The sequence below is a fragment of the Protopterus annectens genome, chromosome 9.part0, assembly GCF_019279795.1.
Source record: "Protopterus annectens isolate FY-2018-M chromosome 9.part0, PAN1.0, whole genome shotgun sequence".
NCBI lineage: Eukaryota > Metazoa > Chordata > Ceratodontiformes > Protopteridae > Protopterus > Protopterus annectens.
The window spans coordinates 289396703-289420651 of NC_056743.1; the positions used below are offsets into that span (position 1 = coordinate 289396703).

General features: G+C 41.1%; 1 protein-coding gene across 2 annotated transcripts in view; it reads left to right on the forward strand.

The window, feature by feature from the left end:
* The window catches only part of OTOG (otogelin), a 2079396-nt gene that overhangs the window by 379176 nt on the left and 1676271 nt on the right, over positions 1–23949 (forward strand). For both annotated transcript variants that reach the window (XM_044082876.1, XM_044082877.1), the window contains exon 10: positions 21129–21235. In XM_044082876.1, the coding sequence (XP_043938811.1) occupies positions 21129–21235 (107 nt within the window). The remainder of the gene's footprint in view (positions 1–21128; positions 21236–23949) is intronic.

Sequence of the window (23949 nt, forward strand, 5' to 3'; positions counted from 1 at the left end):
TTTTCCATATTTCTGGGATGGTAACTTCTGAGAGGGATCTGATAATTAGAATGGCTATAGGGTAGGCCACTGCATCTGCAGCAATTTTTAAGAATTACCCTGGTAATTTGTCAGCAGCCAGAGTAGTGGGTTTAAGTTTTTTGAGGTACTTTTTTATCCTATCTATAGAGACTGACTGGAATTTGAAGGAGCTATTCCTTATGGGAGCAGTGATGGGTTCAGAGGAAGGGTGTTTGTGTTGATTTTTCTGTTGGATGGCTAGAGTCAGAATAGTTTCTGTATTGTTTCAGTGAATAATTTATTAAATTGAGTGGGAGAGGGGGCACCGGTTTTGCCTGGTAGCAGTAATTTGTTAATGGCTGCCCAAAATGTTTGAGGGTTATTTTGATGCTTGATTTGAAGATTGGAGCAGTAATTAATTTTCTCAAGCGTTACTAGTTTCTTAGCTTTATTCCTAAGCTCCTGATATTTTTGCTTTGCAGCTGGGGACTTAGCAGTTTTCCAGTGATCCCATGCTTTATCTCTAGCTTTGAGGAGGGCTTTGGCTTCTTTGGTAAACCATGGCGTGGGATTAGATCTGGTTCTTATGGTTGTAGGAGGGGCGTGAAGATCTAATACATTTAAGAAGGTGTTATTAAAGTAAGTAACTGCCTCATTTAATTCCAGGTATTTCAGGGGTGCCTAATTGCAATGTTTTAGTTCTACTGTGAAATTGATGGGGTTAAAGTTATTTTTCTTTCTACTAAAATGATAGACTGCACCTTTGGGATTATGGTTGCATTTTTGTAGAAGGAAGGTTGGCAGATGGTCACTTAGACCACTGGGGAGGCAACCTGCAAGAAAGGGGTGGCTAGGTTTATTAGCTAGAATCCAGTCAAGGACTGATTCCCTCTTAGCTGTCCTGTCAATTCTTGTTGGAGTTTAGATGGCTTGGATAAACCCATGGAGAGTAATATGATTTGTTGGGGTGGAAGAGTTACAGGATAGCCAATCTATATTAAAATCACCCAGAATGATGGTTTCATTTTGGAGAGATAAACAGGACCGATGGAGCAGATTTTCTAGAGTGGGTATATTGTTGCTGGGAGGTATATAGAATCCAATTATGTTTATTATTTTTTTGGAGTTGAGCTGAAGTTGGGTGAACACTATTTCTGCATTGTCAACAGGATATTGTATACTTAGTATTTGTACTGTGAGATGGTTCTTAAATAATATAGCAATGCCACCACCTTTTTTATCCTTTCTATCCTTCCTTAGTATATTGTATCCTGGGGGAGTAATTTCATTGTCGTTGATATCTGGCTTTAGCCAAGTTTCAGTTATAACCACTATGTCTGGCAGGTATAGAGAAATACAGGCATGCAGGTCATGGATTTTGTTGGGGATACTTCTACAGTTTATATTTAGAAACAGTAGGTCAGTAGTTTTCCTATGAAGTTGATTTAGACTATTGGGAAGAAGGGGAGTTTGCAGGGGGAGGGGTAGGTTTGTATTAGTTGTTGGTCCAGGGTTGGGATGAATATCCCCAGAGTGAGATAATTTAGAGGCAATGTAGACAATGGACTGCAGGCGTTTTGTGATTTGTCTGTTGAATTTTAGGGAGGCTTGATGATATTTGAGGTGAGGTAGTATTTTAAAGCATGAGTAGTTAGTGGGTGATAGGGTAAGGATAGAAGAAGAGATAGAGAAGTAAGATTTAATGTACTTATAATGAGAGGCAGCAGTACCTGCATAATGTGGGGTTACCTGTCAGTGGGTATGGTAAGAGGTGCGGAGAAAAAGTGTAAGTAGTACAATTATGGAAGTAATATGTACTAGTAACATGTTAATAAGATGAGTGGATTGTAGTCTTTGTGCATGGTAGTGTTTGGAAGTGATAGTTGGTGTATCACTGATAGGAGTAGTAGAGTGGAGTTAATTAAGGGAGGGGCTTAGGAGGAAGCTGGATGATATGGGTAGATGTATGTGATTGGATAATGAGGTGGGAGGTGTGGTTATGTGTAAAGGTAAATGTTGATGTAGTGGGGGTGGGTGGGAATTGGGAGTAGGGTAGGGGAGTGAAGTGAGCCTGAGTGTAGTGAGGGTGAATGGAGTGGGGCTACACAGCATAGCTGGATGATCAAAGAGAGGAATTCACACAAAAAACAATCAGTGGAAAAGGTAGGTGTGTAGAGAAGTGTTAGGATAGTTAGAAGATATGGTCAGAGAAGGTAGGGAGAGTTTAGGAGTGATAGTAACTATAAGCAGAGAAAGAGTTTTAATAGAAAAGCCAGTAAGATTATTATGAGAAAGAGAGGTGGAAGGCAGGTTCTGATTGATTACCAACTACAGTGCTAATGGCAAGTAAGAAATACAAGATTTATTTGCAGTCTCAAGGTATAGTTAGAGTCTGTGAGACCTGTGGTTATCCTTTGTGGCAGATGCCTGCTGTTAACGAGTGAACTGGTGAGGAACCATGAAGTGGGCTGCTGAGCTGGGTATTTCCAGGCTGTTTTCCAGGGACTCCGAGTGTCACGGCCAGGTAATGACCTGTAAAGAAAAGATATGGGTTAACTGGATGTTTCCGGAGATATAGTACATGTGGGTTGGAGGCGAGAAGGTAAAGAGAGTGGTAAGTACAGGAGGTATAGGCAGCAGGTTAATATTCTCACAAGAATCAGCAAAGAGTACAATAAAATGTGCAGTAGTTAAGACAGAGTATTGAAACTAGCCTGCATAACAAAGGGAAACCATAAAGTCATCTTCAGTTATGTCAGGAACCTCAGTGGCAACGCCCAGGTTTGTTCCAAATTAGTACTTAATAGTATCACTTACACTGATCCTCTTGACTTAGTCAACCTGCTAGCAGATAGTTTCAGTGCAAACTTCACCCTCCCTGTCCCTCCCAAGGCCCTTTTGACATCCCCGATACTTGTCCAGCACCTCACATCTCCATAGATCAAGTGTTACAGGCACTATCCAAGTCAAAGAACACAGCTTCCACGGGACCTGAAAGTATCCCAGGATGTATTCTGCACCATCTCCAGCAAGAACTGGCTTTGCCATTTAGCACTCTATTCAACCAAAGCCTACGTACTGACTTCATTTCAGCAGAGTGGAGAACTGCCATTGTCATAGCCTTGCACAAAGGTGGTCCCACTACTGACCCTGGAAACTATCACCCCATTAGCTTGACAAGTCTGATCTGTAAAGCCATGGACCGTATTATTATGGATCTCATAAACAAGGACATGGGCAACCTCCAAGCACTTAACCCCCACCCAGTGTTGATTTATCAAGGGCAGATCTTGCCTATTGAACCTTGTTGACTTCTTTGAGACTGTCACCAAGGCCCTGGATGAGGGACAGTCAGTACATTCAGCTTAGTTTGACTTGACCAAGGCCTTTGACACAATTCTCCACTCAGGCACCATTGAAAAGCTAACACAACTTGGCGTAAATCCCTATGTCATCTGGTGGGTGGCCAGCTGACTCACCAACAAGACCCTCAAAGTCAAAATAGGCACCTCCACCTCTGATAACAGACCTGTCACTTGGGGAGTCACGGATCTGTCCTGGGACCCCATACTGTTTGGCAGCTATTTCTCAGAGATCCAGGCAAAGACAAAAGGCCTGTGGCTGACCAATTTGTGGTCACCTGTAAGCTGGATGCTGTCATTGACTCCACAAATGATGTTAACATACTGCAAGAGGGTCTCACAGCAACTAGCAACTAATGACTGGTGCCAAAGTCATGCCCTCAAGCTAAATGCAAAAAAATGTATCATCATACCATTCAGTAAAAACACGACCCCTATTGATTACCACATCAAAGGCAACCTCCTAAGCACACTACCTGTGGTGAGAGACCTGGGCAGTAAGGTTGATAACCTCACATTTGGCCATCATGTAGTGGCAGTAGTCAGAAAAGCCTTTTACTTGGTTAATCTCATAAGTAAAGGGATTGCATCCAGAAAAAATGAGGTTTTTACCTCTCTATACTTCTCTCTCATTAGACCAGTAATTGAGTGTAATGCCCCATTTGGGATGTACCTCTCCAAACATCTGCACCAACTGGAAAGGCCACTGAAATACCTCACAAAGAGAATCCATGGCCTCCAACACCTGTCCTGTGCTGACAGGCTCATATCACTGTCACTCTACTTGGTATTGTACAGATTGCTCAGGGGTGATCTGTGTCTTGCCTGCAAGACCATCTCAGATCCTGCCCTACTAGAGATGCTTCATATCTTTAAGTCTAACTCTTCATGCACTACCTGCTCAAAAGGCCTGAATGTAGGATGCAACATCAACAAAACCTGCTGGAGAGACAGGTTTGTCTCCCAGAGGCTGCCCCATCTGTGGAATAGACTTCCCATACACCTCAAACAGAGCACCTTGCTGGCCCTCTTCATGCATAACCTTGATGAGTGGATTTGATCCACAAATTTGTCCCAGGGGTTCTACCTATGTCTGTCATTGACAAGGGGCATCAGGTGCTGACTGAGGTTTCCTTTTGGGTTTAAACTCATGGCTAGGCTTGGAAGGGGCCCAGGGCCATTAGCCTAGTAACCATCTTATCCTCATCTTCTCAACTCATCAAAAACAAGCTCTCTTATGCCCCCAACCAACCCCTCAACACTATCCCCTCCTTCACTCTCTCACCTTTACCTACCACAATTAAAAAAACTGCTACAAAAACTTAAACCTACCACCCTTGCCACAGATAACGTACCAGCAAACTTTCTTTGGTAAACCATGGAGTGGGATTAGATCCAGTTCTTATGGTTGTAGGAGGGGCATGAAGATCTAATACATTTAAGAAGGTGTTATTAAAGTAAGTAACTGCCTCATTTAATTCCAGGTATTTCAGGGGTGCCCAATTGCAATGTTTTAGTTCTACTGTGAAATTGATGGGGTTAAAGTTATTTTTCTTTCTACTAAAATGATAGACTGCACCTTTGGGATTATGGTTGCATTTTTGTAGAAGGAAGGTTGGCAGATGGTCACTTAGACCACCGGGGAGGCAACCTGCAAGAGAGGGGTGGCTAGGTTTATTAGTTAGAATCCAGTCAAGGATTGATTCCCTCTTAGCTGTCCTGTCAATTCTTGTTGGAGTTTGGATGGCTTGGATAAAGCCATGGAGAGTAATATGATTTGTTGGGGTGGAAGAGTTACAGGATAGCCAATCTATATTAAAATCACCCAGAATGATGGTTTCATTTTGGAGAGATAAACAGGACCGATGGAGCAGATTTTTTATTGTGGGTATATTGTTGCCGGGTGGTATATAGAATCCAATTATGTTTATTATTTTTTTGGAGTTGAGCTGCAGTTGGGTGAACACTATTTCTGCATTGTCAACAGGATATTGTATACTTAGTATTTGTACTGTGAGATGGTTCTTAAATAATATAGCAATGCCACCACCTTTTTTATCCTTTCTATCCTTCCTTAGTATATTGTATCCTGGGGGAATAATTTCATTGTCGTTGATATCTGGCTTTAGCCAAGTTTCAGTTATAACCACTATGTCTGGCAGGTATAGAGAAATACAGGCATGCAGGTCATGGATTTTGTTGGGGATACTTCTACAGTTTATATTTAGAAACAGTAGGACAGTAATTTTCCTAGGAAGTTGATTTTGACTATTGGGAAGAAGTGGAATTTGCGGGGGGGGGGGTAGGTTTGTATTAATTGTTGGTCCAGGGTTGGGATGAATATCCCCAGAGTGAGATAATTTAGAGGCAATGTAGACAATGGACTGCAGGCGTTTTGTGATTTGTCTGTTGAATTTTAGGGAGGCTTGATGATATTTGGGGTGAGGTAGTACTTTAAAGCATTAGTAGTTAGTGGGTGATAGGGTAAGGATAGAAGAAGAGAAAGAGAAGTAAGATTGAATGTACTTATAATGAGAGGCAGCAGTACCTGCATAATGTGGGGTTACCTGTCAGTGGGTATGGTAAGAGGTGTGGAGAAAAATTGTAAGTAGTACAATTATGGAAGTAATATGTACTAGTAACATGTTAATAAGATGAGTGGATTGTAGTCTTTGTGCATGGTAGGGTTTGGAAGTGATAGTTGGTGTATCACTGATAGGAGTGGTAGAGTGGAGTTAATTAAGGGATGGGCTTAGGAGGAAGCTGGATAATATGGGTAGATGTATGTGATTGGATAATGAGGTGGGAGGTGTGGTTATGTGTAAAGGTAAATGTAGATGTAGTGGGGGTGGGTGAGAATTGGAGGTAGGGTAGAGGAGCGAAGTAAGCCTGAGTGTAGTGAGGGTGAATGGAGTGGGGCTACACAGCATAGCTGGATGATCAAAGAGAGGAATTCACACAAAAAACAATCAGTGGAAAAGGTAGGTGTGTAGAGAAGTGTTAGGATAGTTAGAAGATATGGGCAGAGAAGGTAGGAAGAGCTTAGAAGTGATAGTAACTATAAGTAGAGAAAGAGTTTTAATAGAAAAGCCAGTAAGATTATTATGAGAAAGAGAGGTGTAAGGCAGGTTCTGATTGATTACCAACTACAGTGCTAATGGCAGGTAAGAAATACAAGACTTATTTGCAGTCTCAAGGTATAGTTAGAGTCCGTGAGACCTGTGGTTATCCTTTGTGGCAGATGCCTGCTGTTAACGAGTGAACTGGTGAGGAACCATGAAGTGGGCTGCTGAGCTGGGTATTTCCAGGCTGTTTTCCAAGGACTCCGAGTGTCACGGCCAGGTAATGTCCTGTAAAGAAAAGATATGGGTTAACTGTATGTTTCCGGAGATATAGTACATGTGGGTTAGAGGTGAGAAGGTAAAGAGAGTGGTAAGTACAGGAGGTGTAGGCAGCAGGTTAATATTCTCACAAGAATCAGCAAAGAATACAATAAAATTTGCAGTAGTTAAGACAGAGTATTGAAACTAGCCTGCATAACAAAGGGAAACCATAAAGTCATCTTGAGTTATGTCAGGAACCTCAGTGGCAACGCCCAGGTTTGTTCCAAATTAGTACTTAATAGTATCACTTACACTGATCCTCTTGACTTAGTCAACCTGCTAGCAGATAGGTTCAGAGCAAACTTCACCCTCCCTGTCCCTCCCAAGGCCCTTTCGACATCCCCGATACTTGTCCAGCACCGCACATCTCCATAGATCAAGTGTTACAGGCACTATCCAAGTCAAAGAACACAGCTTCCACGGGACCTGAAAGTATCCCAGGATGTATTCTGCACCATCTCCAACAAGAACTGGCTTTGCCATTTAGCACCCTATTCAACCAAAGCCTAAGTACTGACTTCATTTCAGCAGAGTGGAGAACTGCCATTGTCATAGCCTTGCACAAAGGTGGTACCACTACTGACCCTGGAAACTATCACCCCATTAGTTTGACAAGTCTGATCTGTAAAGCCATGGACCATATTATTATGGATCTCATAAACAAGGACATAGGCAACCTCCAAGCACTTGACCCCCACCCAGTGTGGATTTATCAAGGGCAGATCTTGCCTATTGAACCTGGTTGACTTCTTTGAGACTGTCACCAAGGCCCTGGATGAGGGAAAGTCAGTACATTCAGCTTAGTTTGACTTGACCAAGGCCTTTGACACAATTCTCCACTCTAGCACGATCGAAAAGCTAACACAACTTGGCGTAAATCCCTATGTCATCTGGTGAGTGGCCAGCTGACTCACCAACAAGACCCTCAAAGTCAAAATAGGCACCTCCACCTCTGATAACAGACCTGTTACTAGTGGAGTCATGGATCTGTCCTGGGACCCCCTACTGTTTGGCAGCTATTTCTCAGAGGTCCAGGCAAAGACAAAAGGCCTGTGGCTGACCAAGTTTGTGGTCACCTGTAAGCTGGATGCTGTCATTGTCTCCACAAATGATGATAACATACTGCAAGAGGGTCTCACAGCAACTAGCAACTAATGACTGGTGCCATAGTCATGCCCTCAAGCTAAATGCAAAAAAATGTATCATCATACCATTCAGTAAAAACATGACCCCTATTGATTACCACATCAAAGGCAACCTCCTAAGCACACAACCTGTGGTGAGAGACCTGGGCAGTAAGGTTGATAACCTCACATTTGACCATCATGTAGCAGCAGTGGTCAGAAAAGCCTTTTACTTGGTTCATCTCATAAGTTAAGGGATTGCATCCAGAAAATAGGAGGTTTTTACCTCTCTATACTTCTCTCTCATTAGACCAGTAATTGAGTGTAACGCCCCATTTGGGATGTACCTCTCCAAACATCTGCACCAACTGGAAAGGCCACTGAAATACCTCACAAAGAGAATCCATGGCCTCCAACACCTGTCCTGTGCTGACAGGCTCATATCACTGTCACTCTACTCGGTATCGTACAGATTGCTCAGGGGTGATCTGTGTCTTGCCTGCAAGGCAATCTCAGACCCTGCCCTACTAGAGATGCTTCATATCTGTAAGTCTAACTCCTCATGCACTATCTGCTCAAAAGTCCTGAATGTAGGATGCAACATCAACAAAACCTGCTGGAGAGACAGGTTTGTCTCCCAGAGGCTGCCCCATCGCTGGAATAGACTTCCCATACACCTCAAATAGAGCACCTCACTGGCCCTCTTCAAGCGTATCCTTGATGAGTGGATTTGATCCACAAATTTGTCCCAGGGGTTCTACCTATGTCTGTCATTGACAAGGGGCATCAGGTGCTGACTGAGGTTTCCTTTTGGTTTAAACTCATGGCTAGGCTTGGAAGGGGCCCAGGGCCATTAGCCTAGTAACCATCTTATCCTCATCTTCTCAACTCATCAAAAACAAGCTCTCTTATGCCCCCAACCAACCCCTCAACACTATCCCCTCCTTCACTCTCTCACCTTTACCTACCACAATTAAAAAAACTGCTACAAAAACTTAAACCTACCACCCTTGCCACAGATAACTTACCAGCAAACTTCCTAAAAATAGCAGCTGACTCCCTAGCTTACCCTGTTTCCATCCTTATTAACCATTCCATTCAGGAATCCTAAATCCCACAGCTATGGAAAGTATCATATACCATCCCTCTTCATAAAGACGGAAGCTCCTATGATATCACTAACTACCAACCATAGCCATCCTACCCCATCTTATCTAAAATACTACAAAGGTGTATCCACTCTCAAGTTATGAAATTCCTAAACTCTAACAATCTCCTCTTTCCCACTCAACACGGCTTCCGACAATACCATAGCACAACTACTGCTCTCATCTCCTTCACAATTACAGTTAACTATCACAGAAGTAATAACAACTTTGTATCAGCAATATTCTTAGACCTATCTAAGGCATTTGATATGGTGTCACACACCATTCTACTAGACTCCATGGCCTCCCTATCCTTTACCCCTTCCACTATAACCTGGTTTAAAAGCTACCTATCAGACAGACAACAATCTGTCCAATGGCTAAACAAACTATCTCCACTACTCCCAACCACTATAGGAGTCCCACAAGGTTCAATATTAGGACCACTACTCTTCTCCATATTTACCAACAACCTTCATACCTCCACCCAACATACCACAGTAATACAATTTGCAGATGACTCAACTCTTATCTGCTCCACACCATCACTGACTACCCTACAAAAACTCACTTAGGAATCCTTCACCTCAGTGGAAAACAAGATTACCCAGATCCAACTCATCCTCAGTCCCAACAAGACCAAATTACTTATATTCACTGCCAGCAGAACTAAATCCACCCATCAAACCTTCACTATCACATCCAAAAATGGTACTAACATCTCCCCCACTGATCACACCAAACTCCTAGGTGTAAAAAGTGACAGCAAACTACTATTTGATGTACACATATCACAAACAATCAAAAAGATTCACAAAAAATGGGTACACTATACAGACATAGAAAATTCCTATCAGATCAGGCACGTATTGCACCAGCCCAAACACACCTATTGTCCAGCCTTATGTATGCTGCTCCAATCCTTACCCCCCACAAGAAAACAAGACTTTGAAAGGCTTGAATCATGCTATAAAAAAAATTGCCAGATTTGCTAGTAACTCCACCTTCAAAACTCATCACTGTCAAGCATTACATGAGCTTAAATGGTTAGAACTTCCTCAGCTACTTAACTGTCACCAATTAGTACTAGCCTACAGTATTGTGAATTATCCTAAAAAAAACCCATCCCTAAAACAACTCATAACCCACTACGTATCAAATCGCCCTCTCCATTCTTCTCAAAAAACACTCCTCTGCATCTCCTCAGCCAATAACTCTGCAGGTAAAGCTCTGTTCTCCCACAATATAGCCAGAAACTGGAACAACCTTCCCTACTCTAACCTCCGCTCCTTCAACTACTCTGTTTAAAAAATTTCTCAAAGCACACCTAGTGAATTCTTGGCTATGCCCATGCATCACATAAAACCCCTACAACATATCACGTCAGTCTTCTAGCTACTGACATAAAATTCTGCTGGTATGCATAAACTCAGGAATCCCTACCACTAACGTGAAAATTAAATTTTTTTAATCATTTTGACTTTACATTTCTTACTTTTTGTATAAAAGTGCTTATGACTAATATTTCTTATAATTAACTTGTACTACATGTTTGATTATTAATTGTAACTTGTATGGAGCTTTTCTCCCCAGGCCTCCACTGTAAATGGACATGTCTCCAGTCGGACTATCCCGGTAAACAAATATAAAGTAAATAAAATAAAATAAAAATAGTAACCTCCTATAATCCTATGAGAACATCTCATGTCTTAATAGCACTTAAGCATAATGGGGATTAGGTAGAAACACTAGACACCAGGGAGAAATTCTTGTGCCTTAATGGCACTTAAACATAATGGGAATTGGGGGAACACATTAGACACCAGTGAGAACTTCTCATGTCTTTGTGACACTTACAAGTAATGGTGACTGGAAGTCAAGAATATCCTCTAGGGAGAACTTCCCATGCCTTAATGACACTCACACATAAATAGGATTAGGGAAATACTAGACATCAGGTGGATCCCTTTAACAATGTACCTCAAAGGCACTTATAATAATAAGAAAGATGATGAGGGTTGGGGGGACCAGTAGGCACTGGAGATGACTATACATATGTGGGTCAGAGAGGGAAACTCTAGCCACTGGGAATGACTCTACAGATATGAGTAAGGGAACAGCACTAGCCACCAGGAATAAATCTTTAAGTATGAGTCGGAGGGAGGAATTAGCCACCAAGGATAACCATGTAACATCATGCCTTAATAGCAATTATACACAGCATGGGTCAGAGGGAACACTAAACAGCAGTTACAACTTTTTTTACCATAACAACCATTAAACAGAATGGGGATTATGGGAAATGCTAGACAGCAGAGTGAACACTTGAACAATGTGCCTTAAGGAGACTTTGAAAAAGGAAGACAATGAGGGTCAGCGGAACCGCTAGACACCAGGGACAGTAGTAATTCTGTGCCTTAAAGGCACTAAAAAGGATTCCAGCCCTGCACTCCCCACCTCCAACAGAGGACATTAGTCATCTGCACCAAGACTACGAGACACCAGGGACTTCTTGTTGTTAGTATATAAAAGTGAAAAAAAAAATGAAAATTACAAAGGACAGAAAAATTGCTTTAAGTCCTAGACCCTTTCCACAGGAACTAACAGTGCTAGCCTGCTACATTAACTGACCTGTTAGTGCAGCAGTCTTTCTTTTACTGTATAATGAGGATCCTGGGCATTATTCAACGCCTGTTCTTTTACTGTATAATGAGGATCCTTGTGTTATTTAGTGCCTGTTCTTTTACTGTATACTGAGGATCCTGGGCATTATTCAGTGCCTATTCTTTTACTGCATAATGAGGATCCTGAGCATTATTCAACGCTTGTTCTTTTACTGTATAATGAGGATCCTGGGCATTATTCAATGCCTGTTCTTTTACTGTATAATGAGGATCCTGTGTGTTATTTAGTGCCTGTTTTTTTACTGTATAATGAGGATCCTGGGCATTATTCAGTGCCTATTCTTTTACAGTAAAATGAGGATCCTGGGCATTATTCAATGCCTGTTCTTTTACTGTATAATGAGGATCCTGGGTGTTATTTAGTGCCTGTTCTCTTACTGTATAATGAGGATCCTGGGCATTATTCAGTGCCTGTGACAGTTCGTGAAATATGAAAGAGAGGAACAGGCAGACTTAAGAATACCACCTGACCTTGTAGCTCTTCTAGACAAAGCCAAAGTTAATGATGGGACAAAGACACACAGTCACTGATGGATTGTAATTATTCCTCTTCTAAAGTTGGAAAGTTGTTAGAAAGACAGATTTTATACTACCATGAATTTAATGAATTGTATGAAGAGTGAAACTCCAATGTCTGATGTTAAAGGCTTACTGTAATCATTCATGATTTATGAGGGGCGGGTAAAAAGGAGTCACTGGGAGCATACTGACTGCACAGGGACAGGTGTGGGGTATGTGGTATATTTGTGTGTGTGTGTGTGTGATTTACTGTATGTGTATGGGAGAATGAATAATGGGGGTTCCTGTGTTAATGCGATGCATGGGCTGACAGTATTAACTACTGCAGGAAAGTGCTCATCTGTACAAGGTGTAGTTAACAATAATTCAGAAACATGCAAATTAGTTGATAATAAAGGTAACCATTTGAAATGTCAGGACCTACTAGAGTGAGTCCTGACATATGGAACCTGAATGACGGAAAGAACGGACTTACATATACTAAGTCCGAGATGCCATTTTTTGGAATATTCCCCTTTCTCTGAGGTATGGCAATCTCAGAGTTGGTATATGTAAGTTTGGGGGCTGGCACAAAGCAGATATGTCATATGTTATACCCAGTGGAGGATGAATCTACAGAACCTTCAGTGCCCCTGTGTATTTGAACTGTGAGCTGAGGATAACTGTATGTGCAGAGGCAGGCTTCCTCTCAGAAGACAGCTATAGTGGAGTTTGGAAGAAATATCAAGTAGGAAGGGTTACTCCCTGTAGGAAAAGAAAGGTCATCATGCTGGACCAGCAAGCTGGTTCACTTCCTACCAGCTGACTCTTACAAAGGAATAGAGTAATGCCTATGATTCCTAGGCAAGAATGAATTGGCTGTAGGGCTTTTGCAAGCCTGCGAATGTCCATCTCCCATTTCTCTTCCCCCAAAATGAATAGCTGATTCGGTGCACTTAGATGTGAAGGAACAATTGGGGTAAGTCCTGTACGGAGTACTAGAAGATCTCTAGTGTGTTTCAAAATGTGGATTTTCATCGTGTTTCACTGTTGCAGTCATTACACTTGGGTTATCCTGCTGGCAGGCTACCCGCAGTCGGCCCGAATTCCAAAGTCTAGGTCCGGCATCGGTTGCTGTCGTCTCTTCCCTGACGTCAGTGCACCAGGGGTATTAAAAGATGCAGCCAACACCATTTTCATCAGTCTTTCTTGCCGCGCAGTGCCCGAAGCAAAAGCAGTTCGCAAGTGCGGTCGGCCGACTCCTGAGATTTTCGAAATCGAATTTCAGATCCGAAGTCTTCAATAAAGCTAAGTACCCCATTGGAGAAACTTTTTTCTTGCTCCAGACCGATGTCAGAAAAAGTTAACAATTGTATTTCTTGTGGGAAGCAAATACCTCATAAGGATTTTCATTCTTACTGTATTCCTTGCCTAGGCCCTGATCATAACGTTGCTAGCTGTCCATTTTGTGCTAGATTTAACCAACTCACTATTAAGCATCGGTTTGATTTTGCCTTTCATTTTTTTGGCCAAAGATTCAATTATATAATGCCATCGGAATAGCTGATGACCGGAGTTTATAAAAAACGCAAGGAAAAAGAAAAGGACAGGCATCCGAGGTCCAAAACTGATGATGAGGCTTCCGCTAAGCCAGTCGCCGGTTCACCGGTTCTCAGTGAGGCGCTTTCGCAGCCCCTGGTGCCCACTACCTCTGAGCCACAGGCCACTGATGATTCCCACGTGGAGCCAGCTAGGCCTCTGGATACTCAAGGTATTGGACACTTGGAAACTACTCCCTCAGATGGGTCCAGAGCCGCTGAGCAGGCATCGGCTTCTGAGGGTGTTTTCAGACCTATGCAGTTATATGTAAAGCCTACTACAGCTTCCAAAGCAAAGACTAAAGCAGTTCTAAAGACAAAGAAACAAGGACAGCATTCTCCTGGACAAACTACCATGCCTAAAAAGCAGATGCTCAAAATGGCCGAAGACCTAATTACCTTGATCAGGGGTTCCAATCCCTCTCCTGACAAGAGGCCTAGGCAAGAGACAGAATATGAATCTTCAGATCAGGTTTCCATTTCCTCTGACTCCTCTTCTGAACAGGAATACTCTCTTCCTCCTTATGAGGATTCTGATGCTGAAGAATCTATCCCTTCAGCCTCACCGCCTGAGGATTATTCTTTTGGGGAAACCCTGCATACCATGAGGGAGCACTTCCACTGGGAGAGCCAGGACTATCCAGAATCTAAGAAAAGACTTAGAGATTTCCTTTCACTACCTCAGCACAGGCCTTTGGCTATTCCTCCTGTGTTAGACATTGTAGATGATGTATTTTCCGAGTCCGGACTTTCTCCTGACTCTTTACCTCCTGCCCCTGTTAAACCAGACAGATACTACAGGGTTCCAGATTCACATAAATTTCTTTATAAAAACCCTGCTGCTGACCCAGAAACTATTTCTCAGGGCCCCAAAGGGGTCAAGGCTTCTACTGCAAAAAACCCTATCCCCTCTGATAGAGACTCAAGGGCACTAGACAGATGGGGGGAAAAAGGTTTACACTTCTGCTACTTTGGCTGTGAGGGCTTTAAATTGTCAATTTCATATGCTTAAATATCAGCAATACTTACTGTCAATGCTAAAACAGAAAATGTTATCAAATTCTGATTGTGCAGAAAATAAGGAAATGCAGGATTTATTGCATGCAACTGAACAAGTGGGAAAGCATACATTGCAATGTGGTTTTGATTCTCTGGAGGCCTCTTGCAGGGCTGCAGTTACGGGTTCTGTTATTAGGAGGCATGCTTGGTTAAAGGAACAGAATCTGCCTGATCATGTTAAAGCAAAGTTATTAGATGCTCCATTACAACATGATACTTTATTTGGTGTTAAGGCAGAGGAGGTGTTGAAGAAAATGGAGGACAAAGCGAAATCTATGCGTACAGTAAAGGATTTCTTACAGGTACAGCCACCCAGATTTAGCAGGAACTGGCCTACAAAGAATTGGTCCTTTCCAGTGTCAGAAAGACCACAAAGAGGCAGATACAGATGCCCCAGAGGCAGATCCCAGCTCCAGGGTTCATACAGGCCTAAACAGTTGGCCTCTTCTACCTCCAAAAGTGGAGAAGACAAAACCCAGCCATACAGGAAACAGTCCCAATGACTTTTCTCTGCCAGCTCCAAGCACTTATCTTTTGGCAGCCCCCTTAGGGGGGAAAACTAGCACTTTTTTCTCAAAATTGGCACATGATCACCCAGGACAAATGGGTCTTAAATATAGTGTCCCAGGGCTACAGGTTCCACTTTCACACCCTGCTGAGGCCAAAAGGTATGCCAAACCTGCCACACAATCAATGGGCAGAGGCACAAAAACAAGTTTCATCCCTCATGGACATGAGGGCCATTCAGCAAGTACCACAGCAAGAGCAGGGACAAGGATTTTACTCAAGACTTTTCTTGTTACCCAGAAAAGACAAAGCCTGGAAACCAGTACTGGACCTATCTACTCTAAATACATTCCTGGACGTTCCAAAATTCAAAATGTTGACTCTGCAGCAGCTTCTGCCCATGCTGGGCAAGAAGACTTGGCTTGTAACTTTGTTCAAAATGCTCTGACAGCTTTCAAGGATCTACTCCATCCAGGACAACCACTGATAAGGACGGATAATACTACAGTCATGTGGTACATTAAGAAACAGGGAGGCACTCATTCCTACCCCCTCTGCAGACAAGCCATGACCTTGTAGGACACAGCATTGACTTATCAAGTACACCTGCAAGCACAATTAATGCCAGGAAAGAAAAATACTCTGGCAGATGAACTAAGCAGAAACCTCACGGATCCCCACGAGTGGAAACTGGATCCACAAGTCTTCAGCATGATAATAAAGAAATGGGGATGCCCAGACATAGATCTATTTGCTTCCCCCTCACAATTGCCAACTACAGAAATTCTGCACAAGGACGTATCACAAGCAAGCATGGAAAGTGGACGCTCTATTATTCAGCTGGAAAACCCTAACAGTATATGCCTTTCCTCCTCTGCCTCTCCTTCCCAAGGTACTCCTAAAGGTCAGACAAGAGAAGCCAAAAATGATTCTGGTTGCACCAGACTGGCCCCGCCAGCACTGGTATCCAATCCTAAAGAGCTTGTCTCAAGGCCCAGCCTGGACATTGCCTCTAATTCCTCATTTACTGACCCAACGAAACAGTCATATCCTGCACAGTCAGCTCAGAACCCTAAATCTGGCAGCATGGCGGATAATGTAGCCATTCAGAACACACCTCTCTTTAAAGCAGTGATGGATATTATTTTGGAGGCCAGGAGGCCCAGTACCAGGAAATCTTATTCTAAAAAATGGAAAAGATTCTGTGCTTGGAATCAGGCACAGTTGTACCAAATATTCCTCAGATTTTACAATATCTAACTGAGATGCTGGACAAAGGCCTATCCTTTTCATCAATCAAAATCCATGCCTCTGCCATTTCAGCTCATTACAATATGAAACCACCTATTTTTTCACATCCACTGCTAAGACAGTACCATAGAGGGGCCAAAAACATAAGACCCCCAAGGAGAGCACCAATACCTGCATGGGACCTCAATTATGTCTTGGAAAAACTCACACTGCCACCTTTTGAGCCAGCCAATACAGCTGAAATAAAGTTCTTATCTTGGAAAACACCTCTGTTCCTAGCAATAACCTCTGCAAGACAAGTCTCAGAGTTACAGGCACTCATGGCTGTGGAACCTTTTATCATTTTCCATCTAGACAGGGTTTCCCTGAGGACGAACCTGACATTTATGCCTAAGGTAATGTCCAGTGTGGCCCTTAACCAAATCATTCATTTGCCTACCTTTTATCCAAACCCACAGAATAAGGGTGAGAGACTCTTGCACTCTTTGGACATACACAGACAGCTATGCTTCTACTTGGATAGAACTAAAGCTTTCAGAAAGACTGAGCAACTCTTAGTAGCATATGCTGCAGGATCACAAGGAAAGGCTATCTCAAATCAGACTATTTCAAAATGGATAGGCCACTGCATTCGTCTCTGCTATTCACTACATGGCAAATCAGTGCCTAAGGGCATTAGGCCTCACTCTACCAGAGCAGCAGCTACTTCAGCAGCCTTCCTCAGAGGAGTACCAACCAAAGACATTTTAGAGCCTGCAACTTGGAGTTCAGTGCACACTTTTATCAAGCACTACCACTTACCTCTCTATTCTAAATCTAGAGCAGGCTTTGCCACTGCAGTTCTGCAGGGCCTTATAGCCTCTCCTAATCCTATTTAGTCCCAGCCACCCTTCCTCACCTTTGGGATTCAACCCAAGTGTAATGACTGCAACAGTGAAACACGATGAACATAATACAGTTATGTACCTACCATAAATGTAGATGTTCGAGTGTATTCACTGTTGCCATCCTGGTTACCCACCCACTATCCCCCTCTTTTCTTTGCTGGGACCTATCTGTAGTTCTCTATCCTATACAACCTGTGTGGTGTATTTGCTTGTAGATGAAGGAAATGTTTATTTTTGTGCATGCAAACTTATTGGCATAATGTTCAGCCTACCAATTTGGGGGCACCTGACATCTGGGGCAAGAAAAACTGAAGAAAATGGCGTCGGCTGAATCTTTTATACCCCTGGTGCACTGATGTCAGGGAAGAGGCGACAGCAACCGACGCTGGACCTAGACTTTGGAATTTGGGCTGACTGTGGGTAGCCTGCCAGCAGGATAACCCAAGTGTAATGACTGCAACAGTGAATACACTCGAACATCTACATTTATGGTAGGTACACAACTGTACTTTCCCCAGCCTCCTTTCACTTTTCCTTATATGAAAAAATATAAAAAATACTACATAAAATTGCTGCAATTTCTGTACCTATCACTGCAAAAAGTTTGACAATAGTGGTATTATAAGGCTGGAGTTTTCATATAGACATATTATATATTGCTTAGTGTCTTTGTAACACCTGTACTTTATTACCTATAAGAGAACACAGAGACATGAACGTGCACAGATGCACACACACACACACACACACACACACACACACACACACATACACACACACACACACACACACACACACACACACTCGCACACACACATATACACTTCTTGTATGATTTTTATTGTTCTCTGTCTACTTAGATGAATTGTCTTAAACATACCTCTCAACTTCTTTGCTCAAAAATTCCGGACAAAGACAAAAATAATTTGGTGACAAAGGCCCAGAATCCAAAAATAAAGGGAGACAAAAGCCAAGAATCAGGGGCAATATTTAAATATTATTGTAGTTCACTTAAAAAAGTTAAAAGAATAAGAGATTGTACATTGACATGCACTTTCTGAACAATAAGAATATGAAATGTATGTCTGACAATGTTGACTTACTGTAATCATCAGTGATTTACCAGAAAATCTAAAATTTTGCAAGAGACAGTGCAAAATATGAGACAAAATCAGGGCCATTCTGTAAAATTGGGGACACAGAGGTATCACCTTAACATGTCTCTTTTGCAGGCGTAATTGGCTATTGTCTGAAAATCACTTGTAGACTGTTTTTATACTCTTTCTATGTTCTGCCTGAATGCAGCGCATAACAACATCTGTGAATTCCGTTATGCCTGCATTAGTCTGTATCTATATATATATATATATATATATATATATATATATATATATATATATATATGCATACACATATATTCAAAGTATGAGACCCATAATTGTGATTTCCATTAAATGAAAAAAATAAAAAGATGTCCATGTAAATGCAAAAAAAGTCTACAAACCTGTAGGAACATCCTTAAACCATTTCAGTAGAGGATCTTTATTCCCCTCACACTCTGATGAGGGAGCATGCCTCTCAACCTCTTAGCTCAGGAAATCTGGACAAAGCCAAAGGTAATGGGGAGACAAAAGCCCCAAAATAATAATATTTTGCATATTACTCTTATGAACTTAGAAAGTTGACAGAATAACAGGTTTTGCATTAACATGCATTTTCTGAAGGATATAAATTCTGAAACATAAATGCCTGTCATTAATTATTGACTTCAGTCTTCGATTATTTGTTAAAAAATACTCAGATTTTATAAGGAAAAGAACCAAAATACAAGGCAAAAATCTAGACATTTTGTGAAAATCTGGACAGTTGAGAAATATGTGTGGGAGGTTGTACCCAGCCTTATAGTATAAGAGCTTCTTGTAGGTGCCACAACTGCAAGACTTTGTAAATAAAAATATCTATGTATCTACAGATAGATAAACATATATACATTATATATATGTTTATATATATATATATATAATTAAAGATATATATATATATATATATATATATATATATATATATATATATATATATATATATATATGTGTGTGTATATATGTACATAGATATGAATATATAAGGAATAATCTCTGTGAAACACAAAACATTGAACATTTTTTTTTTGCATTTTATCTTGTAAACTGTATTTTTCTGTTTTATTGGAGCTCGGGTCTCCACTGTAAATGGGCCACAAGCCCAGTTGGACTAACCCAGTTGACAAATGTCAATAAATAAACAATAATAAATATCTGATTATCTTCATCACCAACTAAAATTTTCTAACTAAAGTAATCATAAATGTAAACCAACAGGTTACATTTGCTATTATCAAATGAGATATAGAAAACAACCTTTACAAGTGGGGGGTTTCCCTCACACCTCTCAATATGGGGACTCTGTCCCCACATCCCCAGAAATGAAATATACTAACTCCAGGATCACATAACTGCATAGAAAGGTAAAAATAACCTTGATTTATATAACAGGATTGACCGTTACTTAATTAGAATTACCACAATTTAAACACGATAAATGCATGCAGCGACAAATCATATAACAACCATCTATATCTATGTCTATATTTATGTATACATACATTTAATGAAAACACACACACACACACGCGCGAGAGCACATGCGCACACACACACACACACATGCACGCACACACGCACAGACACACACACACACACACACACACACACACACACACACACACACACACACACACACACACACACACACACACACTATACTCAAATGTTCTGTGTCACTGTTCCAAAGAGCTGAATCACAGACCTCACACTTTTAATAAAATCCCACATATTCATATAAATAATAGAAAATGTATTGCTTATTCCACATAGTGGTATTGCTAAACGTGGCTTAGTGTGTTGAACTTTCAAGCAGATATGTATGTAATTACTAAAAGTACTTGTGCATGAAAATGAATAAATTAAATTACTTATAGCCATTTTGCAGAAAACTGAATAATATATTTTGCCAGCCTACAGCTGAACCAAAACAAGCCATGGTGTCAGAATCACCTAGAAGGAGTCCTTGCTGACAGCATTGCCAGAGAGCTTGCAAAGGGAAACTGTCACACCTGAAGGGTCAAAACGGTTGTATTCACCTTAGAAATGTAATTGTGCATTTTCAAATGAATCAGTCTTAATTATTGATCTAATAATTCATACCAAATAAAAGAAGCTGAAAGGATGAATAAGAGAAGCAAATCATAAAAGAAGGATAAGGAGGGAGGAAGTTCTGATTAGTTATTTCATTAGGTGCCACAGAAAGCTTTTCTTGAAAAATTGCAAGAGATAAAAAAGGAAAAAATAAATCAAGCATTTGCTTTTGCATCTTTACTGACAGGTAAAAGGAGAATGTATCTTAATCATTGCTAACATATTGTGACGATTTAATACATTATAATGAAGTATGCAGAACAGACAGGAAAAGCTTTACATGCTTGCATGCATGCAACTAGGCATACGTGACAGGGAAGGGACAGTAATTCAACTGCATTGTTATATTTATTTTTGCACCTGTAATCATTATGAATATTTGTATGATTTACAGATAATTTTTAATCTGTGCAATGCATTAATGGAGCTGCCATTCAAAGCGTGTCATAACCACGTGAGTCCTTTTCCTTTCCTGGCTAGCTGCACAAATGATCTTTGCGTGTAAGTAGGCTTATGTTGTCAATTTCAATGTAAAATGAAACCAGTTAAATTAAATATTTAAATGTTTTCAGTTATATTTATTGCAGTCTTGCTCTGTACTAGATTCAGAAGTGTGGCAGATGTTAGACATGCTTCAAATCTAGCAAATAAATCTTGAGGTTGCCTAATAGAGTGTTCATGTATCATGTTCTATACTAAGCAATGAGTGACATTTGGGTAATTACTCACTGAGAAAAGCTGTGTGGCAAATTCATAGAAATGTTGTTCAGAGTACCACAAACATGTAAACTGCTATAATCTGTGTAAAACCCTAAGAAAATGAGAAAATAATCAGCTGCAACATCTTTGTACAGTAGTGGCATTTTGTTTTGTAATGTAAAAACATGCTGCCTAGTGCCAAGTCAAATAGAACATGGAACTTTTGTCAGAGGAGAAAAGTCTGATTTGATTCCCATTGCATTTTTATATACTAAGCATCACTTATGGTGTGCATTTTCCTGGTGAAATTTGGCTTGGAACTTATTAATTCAGTTATGTAACTCGGGTCTACTTCATTTCACTGAAAACTCATTTGACTGAAACTCATTTCATTGAAAATTATATATATGGCCTTTTCCCCATTATAGTGCTATCCTGGATAAAGTAAGGGGGGTGTGGGGGGCACAGCCCCAATTAGTTTGGCTATATATTGTCTTCTGGAAAGAGTTATTCATTAGACTTGTAAGTATCCATGTCTATGGTTTAAAACATGTAAAATAGGTGGGGGGGGGGGGCTACACACCCCACACCCTCAATGTGGGTGACTGTGATCCCCCCTTATTTTATATATGAATTCCAGGATTGCACTAGAGTGGGGAAAAGGCCATATATAACTTTCAAGGAAATGAGTTTCAGCCAAATTAGTTTTCAGTGAAGTGAGCTTTCAGTGAATTGTGTGCAGGCAACTGAGTTTCAGTGAAAAGAGCTTTCAGTGAAATGAAGTAGACCCCTGTAACTCTGATGTGTAGGTGAAGGCCACTTTGTTTTATTATTTGTGCTAGCTAAAAACTGTGACTGCTATGGATAATGTATTATCCATGATACAGTAAAGTATGTGTATCAACTGGAAAGCTATCATGGTGACTACAAATTTGAAAAGGTAATAGTAATCATAACTTTTTGTTTTATTTCAAAGCTAAAGGTCATAAACCCATTTATCTTTCCATGTCAGTGAGAAACCTACATTTTGCAAATTAAATCTCATATTTTAATTTAACTGCAACAGAATGTCCTCCATCTTGGCAAGTTCTTCCCAAATCTTAGTACCACTCACTATATAAACCAGATAAGCTACTTCTGACATTTCTGACACATGTTAGTCTTAATAGTTAACCGTGACCATTTTGGTCTGCCCAGGCACATCATAAACATGTTAAACAGTTCTTTGATTGCAGTCCCAGCCAGATAAGTAAGACCTTAGTTCCCAAATTCTGCTAAGATGTGATCTACAAACATCTGGAAGGTCACTGGGGCATTCTTCATCCTAAAGGGCATTTTGGTGAACTCGTGTAACCCCAGAAAGTGTCACAAAACCTGATGTTTGCAATCTATGGGTATTAAGGGTACTAGCTGTGATGATAGGAGGTACTGCCAGCCATGCCAGAAGTAGGGCTGTTGATGTATGACTTGTGCCAACACAGCTAGCTCATAATATGTGATGAGAATAGTCGCACCATCACCAACCAATATGTGATGTATGATGGTCCCACCACTGCCAACTAGTATGTGATGTCCCCACACTGGGCCAGTAGTCAAGCAGCCTGAATCCTTACCGCTGACACTGGAGAGGGACTTGCACTTGGAAGACGAATGGATACACTCGGTATTTCCAGATGCAGACATCTCTGCATTAAGCACAATTTCCCTTAAGAGCCCACAGGGAGCAAACTCAGCCCAAGGTCTGGATTTCTCTATAGCTGTCTCCATCCAGGTCTCCAATAAGACTCCCCACTAGTACAGCTGTATGGTTAGGTCCTCAGCCTAGTGTTCAAGCCAAGTCCTCCAGCACCCCCTCTGTAAACCCAGTGCGTTGTGTCCCTGCCCAAAGTAGCTGACACACACACACTGAGTGATTTGATTCTTCACACACACACACACACACACACACACACACACACACACACACACACACACGCACGCACACACACACATACACACACACACACACACACACACACACACACACACACACACCTGGGAAAGGCTGGTGCAGATTTACCTGCTGTGCCTCCTTCTGCATAGAGTATAAGGTAGTTATCACTGCCACTGTACACTCCACAATCATCTACTCTAAGGCCCTTAACAAAAGGTGTTCAGTTATACTGTGTAATGTTAATACTAATACAAATGGTAGTAGTTGACCAAGATGGCTAGGCCTTCTGGAGTGGCCCACACAGTGTCACCAAATAAATGTAAGCACTCTCAAAGTTAAGTACTTTCTACAAGGACCAGCCACAATAACATTTTAAATATATTTAATAATGAATAATAAAACAGCATGAAAATACTGAATATATATTCACAGTAAACCACAGAGTTCAGATCACAGGAAATATTGACTAGAACACTGATGGACAGACTCAGACAAATAAAGAAAAATAATATCTAAACTAAGCTTTACTATATTCCTGACTGAATCTAGGAGAATTACTATTCCCTAATAACTAACTTGATAG